General features: G+C 31.5%; 2 protein-coding genes across 2 annotated transcripts in view; one reads left to right on the forward strand and one right to left on the reverse strand.

Moving 5' to 3' along the window:
* LOC107457316 (saccharopine dehydrogenase-like oxidoreductase) overlaps positions 1 to 1,931 on the forward strand; it is a 20,629-nt gene extending 18,698 nt beyond the window's left edge. Inside the window, exon 8 of the mRNA XM_071180857.1 lies at positions 1,764 to 1,931. Within this exon, the coding sequence (XP_071036958.1) occupies positions 1,764 to 1,931 (168 nt within the window). The remainder of the gene's footprint in view (positions 1 to 1,763) is intronic.
* Positions 1 to 6,554, reverse strand: part of LOC122272810 (saccharopine dehydrogenase-like oxidoreductase) — a 66,855-nt gene extending 60,301 nt beyond the window's left edge. The window contains exons 1-2 of the mRNA XM_071180751.1: positions 6,442 to 6,554; positions 3,220 to 3,301 (exon numbers count right to left, since the gene is read on the reverse strand). Coding sequence (XP_071036852.1) covers positions 3,220 to 3,301; positions 6,442 to 6,553 — 194 coding nt within the window. The 5' untranslated portion in view covers position 6,554. The remainder of the gene's footprint in view (positions 1 to 3,219; positions 3,302 to 6,441) is intronic.
* Positions 6,555 to 10,126: the final 3,572 nt, after the last annotated feature.

Genomic DNA, 10,126 nt, shown 5'->3' on the forward strand with positions numbered 1-10,126 from the left:
AAATAAAAGATGGTTTAACAAGAATGCGTTTTGCAATTAGGAATTGGTAGGATTTAGAACCGTTGTGTTTTTTGCTAAAAAGTCCTAAAACAATAATTACTTTTTACTGATTTATAAATATATGTAGATAAAATTGCACAAAATGTTTACTTAATTTTTAGCATTCGAAAAAATAAAAGTCATTGAAAATGTCAATCATAGACACTAAGTACTATGTAATTTCACTAATTGAAACTTATATAAACACAGCTATACATTTAGTACTATAGAGATCAATATTAACTGCTTTGTAAAGTTTTTAAGTCAATCAACCCTGTTTCCAAAATATAAATAATTTTCATGAATCAAGTCTCCTTCCTATTAGTCAGGCCTTATTTCTAAAGTTTGGAACATATTTATTTTGACAAAAGAAAGAAAAAAAGTACTCATACAAAGAAAATAGCCAAGCCTTTATTGAATGGAGAACCATATAAAGCTGAGTGGTACTAACTGCAAATTTATTTTTATGCCTTAGCTTAAAAAAACATGCCACCCTAGAATATTATTGAACTTGTACTGTTAATAATATAACTTGAAATAAATTTGACTTTACTGAGTATATATGTTATAGTTTTAACATATTTAGAAGCAGTCATTCGTATATCTTACAAAGTGGCCCTTTAAAAATAAAGTCATTTAATGCAAAGGGGGGCCAGGCCTGCAACAGTCAGGTGTCTGCTTGAGGGCTGCTGATTTGACCTTTGAGAGGGTTTTTATATCTTTCTGGACAATATATTTAAATAACAGAAGTTAGAAATGTGGGGCAGATGCCATTAATGACCACATCATATTTTCTGAGTTAATAAATCATTGTTATTACTTTCTTTGAGAAAAATGTTTTAACTAATTGAGTATTAAAAATAAGCTCTATTTATGTATAGATTTAATATATAATTCTTTTAGCATTACATGATATTTAAATGTTAAGCTTTGAAATTATTAGCATTGTAAGTTTGTAATATAACTGGTGGTTATATTACAAACATGCAGGAACATGGATAATAAAATAAAGGTTTTAACTGATTGCACGTTAATTATATTTCTAGTCAACGATTAAATTTAATAATTATTTTAATATTATATAATATGCATATTAGTTTTATGATACAGAAAAATCATTCTCACACAAAGAGCAATTAGAAGTTCATTGGGGTCTATGTGGCGTCATGTTATTGAACAAATCAAAATCTTTAAATTTCCTCCTTTGAGAAATGTTCATTTATGTAAATAAAACTCTTGCAGCCATTTCCTTTTTAAGATCCCTGTACTAAGTCAAACCACTCTAAAAATAGAAGGTATTTTCATGATTCCAATGACTTGAATGATTACGACCAATCTTCTACGCCCTCAATGGGGGAACCTTTCTTTTGAGTAATTGCTTCCTTACAAGCAGACAGACTTCAAAGCTAGATTTCTCGCAGATTCTTTAAAATGTTTAATATTTTAATAAATTTTTCATAACGAAATTGTTTGAATTTTTAAAAAAATATAAATAAAAAAACTTTTAGTAAATGCAACAGTGAAATATCTGATTAATTTATATTATTGTAGTGTATAATAGAATACTATATAATTGTAGTGTAGTAATTTATGTTATTACAAAGTCAGCAAATATTTCTGCAGAGGCCTTACGGGTGATCGCTTTGGAGACTATCCACAACCGTTATCCTTTTGATCACTGATTACACGTCAATACAGATATTTCACTTTCTTATTTTTTGCAGGAAGCTGAAATTCTTTGTCAACCGTTTTGCTTTCGTCTCACCGTAGGAAATTTCATGAATCGTTTGATTTCGCATGAGAATTCCCATAATGAAGTGTCCTTTCAGTGGATTCTCACCCACTGTGGCTCCCCGGGGAATACAAAGCCTTGCCAAGAAAGGGCTCCATGATAAATTTTTGGTTCCCTCAAAACCTTCTGGAAGCATGGGATTCCATTCAGATTGGAAATAGGATGGATTTCCAAGTGTTTCTTTCATGAAACAACTTTACATCTTTTGGGGAAAACCTTCTCTAAGCCAAGGCTTGTTATGTACTAGCCTTGTGCAATTGCAGCTTTTAGACTCCTGACAAGGTATTTTGTTAAAACTTTATTGACTCTCCTACATGTCTTTTTTTTTATGTAAATGGCTAAGGTATGACTGCTTTGCATTTGGACGCGTGCCCTGCACTATCTTCTTCCTCTACTCAAGTAAAGTTATGATGGAGAGCCTGTGGTCTGCCAAATTAGTGACTGAACGACTGGCATTTAATAATAATTTATATTATTCTTATTTTAATACTTAACTTTTTTGATTATTATTATAATTTGGATATATTCTGGACATTATACTGGGTTTAAAACTTTTAAGTTGGATGGCGTGATTGGGGAAGTTTTCATCAATTGGCTATCACATTGGTTAGACCCTTTTTCAGAGGAGCAGAAGGCTATGTAATACTGAAAGAATTATAATTTAAATCTCATAATTAAAGAGAGCTTATATCTAGTATGCAATCAGTTAAAACCTTTCCCACAAAAGAAGTAATGATATCGATTTAATCATTTCAGAAAATGTGATGATGTGGTAATTAGTGGAATAGGAACTCATCTGAAACCACATAACTAACATCTATTAATATTTAAATATATTGTCCGGGAAGATACAAAAATCCTCTTCAAGGTCAAATCATGCTTCTTCTAAACCTAGCAGAAATCATGTAGACACCATTGTTGAGGGCCTGGTCCCTGTTTTACATTCAATAAAATAGTAACATTATATCTCAGTTTTTGTATTTTTAAAGCACCACTTTGGATTTATGACTACCTTTTAAATTCAAAACATGTTGAAACCTTAACATATAAAGTGAAGAAGACACGCAGGCTCTTACACTTTACCTATGTTGAGATATTAATTTCCTAAAATCAATATACAGTTCACTTTGTTTCAGAATTCGACAAACACAGAAAATTCTAACAAGCAAGTTTATACACCTGTCTCACAAATGCAACATAAGCAGAAAGGGTTCTGAATTCTTCCCAGGTTTTATTGTTTACACTTAGTTCTCTATTCACAATACTTGAAACAATCAAACAAAAATTTATTTTTGCCCGCTTTTTTCAAAGAAAAAAAAAAAATATGAATTAAAAGTGTAAAAAAGTCTCCCCTACATTTTAATGAGATAAACAACTAAAATTATTACTTTGGAGGCAATTTATCCTTTTCTTGAAGCACCACTAAAGCTGGGTTTACAACCAAAATAGCTGTGGTTAAGTAACCAGGATCTGTATAAGAGAAAAGTTCAAATAACTAAGTAACCTTTTATAACGCCATTTTTTAGTATTGTTACAATATTTTTGGGATTGAGACAGATTTATAAAAAGAAACCAATTTAGCAAAGACAAACCAATAAAATTCTAATATTTTTAATGAAATATTACAACATGGAAATTGAAGCTGATTTGAGTAATCACATCTTAGAGTGCTCAACTTGCACTGTATTTATTGTAAATCCGCGATTTTTTATATTCATATTCTTACAAATTTTTCACTGTTTATTTTTTTCTTTTTTAAACCCCAATATTTTTTATTTAATATTGCTATGCGACTTAAAGTTTGAATTTCACATTTGACACAACATGCAATCGTCAAATTCTTCTTGATGTGGAGATATCGCGGTTTTTAGAACAAAATTTTCAATATTAACGCTGAGTTATTCCTACAATGTTATTAATACATGAAAAATTAAAATTGCGCATTGGATTAATCACTTTTTGCAGATCTTACTGATTCCATGGTAAATCCAAGTGTTGATATGACTGTTTTTCTGGCTGTTATTGTTATTGATTTTCAAAAATGCTATATTTTTTATGCTATATATTTTATGATTTCTGGGAGGTTTCTAAAATCGTGATTTTAAATTGAAATACAACTAGCTAGTCTGGAATCATGCATTTGAATAATGACTTTATGTTTCACTTGATTTAGTTGTAAATCCTCGTCATTTCGATGTCTATTTCTTTTTTAGCAGTTATTTTCATATATCACCACACATTGCACAATATTTAAAATCCCACTTTTTTTTTCATTTCTTAAAATGTGAAAATAATATCCCTTATAATATTAGAAAGTATTTATATTCTTTTATGTGTTGATGAAGAAAAAAGAATTATACAATGCATTTTTTTCCTCCATTAAACTTGTTACTTTTGTGTATAAAAATAAGTCTCTTATTTAATATTTTTTCTTTTTTAATTAAACAGATATAATCTTTGTTGTATAAAAAAATTAGTATGAAAGAAAATTGATAGTTCCTGACTATTGTTAAATCTTGTTGCTAAATTAGAAATGTAATATTTTGACAAATAAAACGTAAGAAAGAGTGAAAAAGTATATTTTATTATTTAAATGTACCTAAATTAAATATTAAAATACACATTTAAAGCTTATTTTAACATAGTTTGAAATTCCTTATGCCGCATGAATTTACTGTCGCAAATTTTTTTTTTTTTTTAGTTTCGTTAAATATAACACAAATAACTTTATATGCCAATTAATTTACTTGTTCGAATTTCTTAAATTTATAATAAAGATCTAAAATTTAGTTTTAGAACTTAATGTTGTTTCAATATATTTTAATTTCTATTATTTTTAACAGATATGCTAGTTTATTCAAGATTTATGTAAAATAAAATGACATTTTTCCTTTGATAATGTAAAAATTATTATCAAAACTTTTAATAATATACAAACTTCACTCTCTAAAAATATTTGGATGAAGTAATTTTAACTTTAAATAAAGGGGAAAAAGTTATAATTTTAGAAGAAATTTCAGACCAATAAAATTGCAAAATATTAATTATATTAAGCATCCTCTGTTTTCGCAGGCTGATCTTTAAGTTATCACCCACCCGCTCATTGAGGATTGATTTCCGTGATCTACAGAGAACAGTGTCTTACGATCAATCTACAGTGGGACTGGTAAAATTTTAGATTGCAAATTTTTGAGTCTTTTGACCTAGTTTAGGTACTAATCCGTTTTGGGCCCTGTAAAAAAACTATTATCAAAGAATATTAAGGTACTATTACTACAATACTTATTACCATAATGTTAGTAGTATTTACTACTACAATCGATTTAGCATTACTGGTGCTAATATTAGTAATTTTTAATAGCCCCCAGAAGAAATGGAATGGTATACGAATTTAAGTAGAATGAGGTTGTGTATCCGAATAATAAAGTGCTTGTAATGAAATATGGGGCCTGCACTAAGGATTTCAAATTATTAGCCAGTAAACTGGCCAAATATCAAAAGTATCGCCAATTTTTAAAAGTCTTTGCCAAAAGCAAATCTTTATTTCTTAACATAAATTTTTTCCCATAGAAAACTATTTTACAGTAGTTTGTTTCAAGCTTATATTATTTGGACCCAATTGAAATTGGTTATGCAGCGCATCTTTCCACAATTACTGTAATAGAATAAAAAATACTGATTTGTTTAGAAAAATTCATTTTTACATAATTTTGAAGTTCAAGTAAAGTATTTTTTTCTTCTTTCCAGAGTGAATTGTGTTTGCCAAAACACAATTTTATTCACCAAATTTACGATTTTATCGCATTCAGCAAGTTTGTTTCAGGCTTATTTTATTTGGACCCAATTAAAATTGGTTATGCAGCACATCTTTCCACAATTACTGTAATCTAATAAAAAATACTGATTTGTTTAGAAAAATTCATTTTTACATAATTTTGAAGTTCAAGTAAAGTAATTTTTTCTTCTTTCCAGAGTGAATTGTGTTTGCCAAAACACAATTTTATTAACCAAATTTACGATTTTATGGCATTCAGCAAGGTGGCCAATGCTTACTGCGGGCTCTGAAATATTGTTTTTTGCGAGCACCAATTATGAGATTTTGAGTTACTGCATCCATGCAAATACTTCCTAGAAAAGAAAGTGCTTAGTTAAAATTTAGTTCAGTTAGCGCATTCTTTATTTGTGCCAATAAAAATGGACAAGTCAGGGGTGGCAACTGTTTTGGCACTGGGGCCACTTCGTGGAAGGCTGCATATTTTAAAATGATTGCATTCAACAGTAAACGTTGCATTTCAGAAAAGATATAAATTGTAATATACAGCCTGTTCTAATTTTACTTTCGTTTATCTTCAATGAAGAGAAACAATAGTACTGCACTATAAAGTTCTATGTACTATATAAAAGTTCTGATTCTGCATACTGCTTCTGTAAACTAACTCTGCTTCTATAAGCGAATAACTTTCAGATGCCAAACTCTAGTTTTGTTAAAGTACTGAACAAAAATAAGCTAACCAGAAAAATGGGTAAAGAAAGTTGAGATATTTGTTAACATTCTACTGCTTCATGGCTTGTAATTGACTTTCTTCAAAGAATAGAAAATAAGTAATCACCTGGTCCACTAAAAACCGCAGTAACTGTCTTGTTTGGAGGTGAAGTATGTTTGTCAGTTAGCTTTTCCCTCCATTCTTCGGCTTTGATCATCACACTGAATCTTCCGCCCATTTTCTATGAAAAATTTTAAAGAACAATTTTTTTTATAAGGCAAGATAAAAACAACTGAATAACTGGATTGGAAAGAAATATTTTTGAACATCTATCACAATAAGTGATATACAAAATTTAAATAAAATACAGCAAGAATTTTTTCTCCTTCCTTTAACATCAGTGAAACAGTTCATCCTCAAATCAGCAAAGAATGATTTTTTTTCTTAAAAAAAAAGGTCAAAACAACCTTTATTTACAAAATAAACTTTTTTCTAAGGAATTGTTTTGATCACAAACATAGGAAAGTGTAGTACTTAGTGCTTTGTAGACTAAAGCAAAAGACAACATGAAAAAAAAAAAGCACAAGTACATAAAATTGACATACAATAGTTTCAGTTCTATAAACAAGAACCTTCCTCAGTGTCTAAATGTCAAATGAAGGCCGAGAAGTTAAAAAACGAACACGTTTAGAGACACAAAATTTATTTAACCAATGAGAACAAAAGAGCAAGAACAAGTAACAATGGGGAGATGAGAAACAGGTTTGAGGGGATTTTACGGGAGCCCAGGATGCAACAGATTAAATTAAAATTGACTTCCAAATTTAGGGATATTTGAAAGAACACTAAATAAATTCTTAGAATTTTCCAAAATATAATAACTTTCAAAAATCAAGATCAGAAGGTGAAGTGCAGTGTTGAATGATTTTATAATATCGTAATCGATGCAGTTCTTAAATATTGTAATATTGTAATCGTATGTTTTTCCTAACTAATTCTAAGCTTGTAAAAAACCTGGCAACTATATGAAAGTAGCTCGTAAATAAAGCATCTAATATTTTATGCTCATGTGTTGATATTTCTAATTTCTACTTAAATGTTAATTTGTGCTTTCTAAGTACTTCAGTCATGCAGGATTAATATATTACACTGGCGACGAGGTAATGATCATTTGAACTTACGACGCTTTTTAGTTAAACCTGTTTATGTCAACATGAGCAAGCTAGACCTGATTGGCACGCTGCATTCCTTTGACGTAGAAAGGGATGATTTCAATTTATGCAGTGAGTAATTAGAGCACTTTTTCCTGTCAAATGATGTTGAAGAAAAGAAAAAAGTATCGGTATTTATATCAGCAATCGGAACTCAAACTTACAAACTTCTTCGAAACCTGCTGCTACGGAAGCAGCCAAGTGAATGTTCCTACAATGAACTAAAAAAAACTTTAATGCTACATTTTAAACCGGCTCCAATCATCATTGCTGAGCGTTTTCGATTTCATAGACAAAACCAAACTTCTGAAAAATCTGTTTCTCAGTACCTAGTTGAGTTAAGAAGACTGGCTTCCACGCGTAATTTTTGGTGCGTTTTTTGATGAAGCATTGCGAGATCGTTTCGTATGTGAACTGTGCAACGAAAACATTCAAAAGAGACTTTTAGCTAAAGTTTTCCAAGATTTCCTCAATGTATGGTGATTGATCTAAGGTCAAAGACCCATCACTATTTCTTTCTATATGCATAGACAAAATTTCTTTAGCTTCACCAAGATCTCTTGCCTTGAATCTTTGTTTCACTTGGAGCTTGAAAGCACTTATATCTTCCGACATGCCCAAAATCAGCATGTCGTCAACATATATACCACGATACAGTCTCTTGTTAGGGTGGTAATATATGCAAGGATTACTCTTGGAACGCAACAACCCATAACTTTTCAGGAATACATCAAAGCAGTTATTCCATTCTCTCCCAGATTGCTTCAGGCCATACAAACTTCTCTGGAGATGACACACAAGGTGTTCTTTACCTTGTTCTTGGAATCCTGGGGGTTGCGTCATATAGATATCTTCCTTCAAGATACCATTAAGATAAGCAGCTGTGATATCCATCTGGTGGATAGTCATATCACACTCCACAGCCACGGCCAACAGAATCCTTATAGATTTAATTTTAATCACAGGTGAGAAAGTCTCTGAGAAGTCTTTTCCAGGAACTTGTGTGAAACCTTTTGCAACCAGACGAGCCTTGAATTTTGTCCCTTCAGCATTTGATTTTTTCTTAAATACCCATTTACACCCAATGGGTTTCACATTTTCAGGTCTTGGGACCAGTTTCCATGTTTCATTTTGACACAAATTGTTAATCTCTTCCTTCATGGCAGCTTTCCACAACTGCGCACCAGGAGACTCCTTGGCTTCCTTCAGAGTATTTGGATCTTCTATGTTCTGAGTAGCAGGTAAACTATCACTGGTGACTTTGTACAGCACTGGATCACCATAATATGTCTTTGGTTTTCTTTGTCTGTTGCTTTTTCTGATCTCAGTTGTCTCAAGGGTACTTTCTTGTCCACTGACTGTGTTTGGATCAGCAAGTTCAGCTTCATTTGTTCTCTTACTACAACTATCATTAGGAATTGGAACTTCTTGCTCTTCACTGTTGAGATTAATGGTTATTCCAATTTCTTCTGTTGTTTGATTGACTGGTTGCCTCCTCCTGAATGGAAACATGGTTTCATCGAACTTCACATTTCTACTAAGAAAGAACTTGTTTTCTTCTATGTTCCATAATTTGTAACCCTTTACACCTTCAGGGTATCCAATAAAAACGCACTCCTGAGAACGCTTATCCAATTTACTTCTCAGTTGAGTTTTATCAAGCTTTGCAAATACTCTTCACCCAAAAACCCTCAAGTGGTCAGTTTTAACCAGCTTTTTAGTCCATAGATTTTCTGGTATCTGTCCCTGCAAGGCTTTGGATGGACATTTGTTTCTTAAATAGCAGGCAGTGGTTATAGCGTCTGCCCACAAATCATTTGGAATGCCAGAGTCGATCAAGAGACATCTAGTCATGTCAAACAGGGTGTGATTCATTTTTTCTGCTATTCCATTTTGCTCCGGAGTTCGAGGAACAGTCAGCTGTCTCACAATTCCATTTTCAGTTAGAAAATCATCAAATGCTTGACTTAAATATTCTCCACCATTGTCGCTTCGTAAGGTAGAAATCTTTAGTCCATAAAAATTTTCAACGCTGCTTTTATACTCAATGAATTTCTCATAAACTTGGTCTTTTGATTTCATTGACTTGACGACAGTATATCTGGAAAAATCATCTATAAAGGTGACAATGTACTTAGAACCTCCTCTGGAAGTAGGTGTAATTGGTCCAGACACATTACTATGTACCAACTGTAGTGGTCTAGAAGCTCTTTCAGATTCTTCTTTTGGAAAAGGAATTTTTTTCATTTTTCCCAAAACACAAGTAGAACAAATTTCACTCTTCAGTTCTTATATGCTTTTCTTCAGATCCACTACCATTCACTAGTTTCTTGACTGCATTAATATGCAAATGTCCTAGTCGTCTATGCATAAGCTCTTCATGTTTGGATATAAATGCTTTACCTGTTTGTTTTTCTCCAATTTTATAAAGTCTACCACATCTGTAAGCAGTGAGAATAGCTCTCTTTTGTTTAGGATCTTTGATAATGGCTTTTCCCCCTTCAAAAGAAACAGTCATCCCCATTTCTTCGATTCTGCCAACTGATAAGAGATTTCCTTCAAGCTGGGGAACATAAAGCACATTCGGCAAATGAATATTT

Source organism: Parasteatoda tepidariorum, chromosome 5 (genome assembly GCF_043381705.1).
Source record: "Parasteatoda tepidariorum isolate YZ-2023 chromosome 5, CAS_Ptep_4.0, whole genome shotgun sequence".
Lineage (NCBI taxonomy): Eukaryota > Metazoa > Arthropoda > Arachnida > Araneae > Theridiidae > Parasteatoda > Parasteatoda tepidariorum.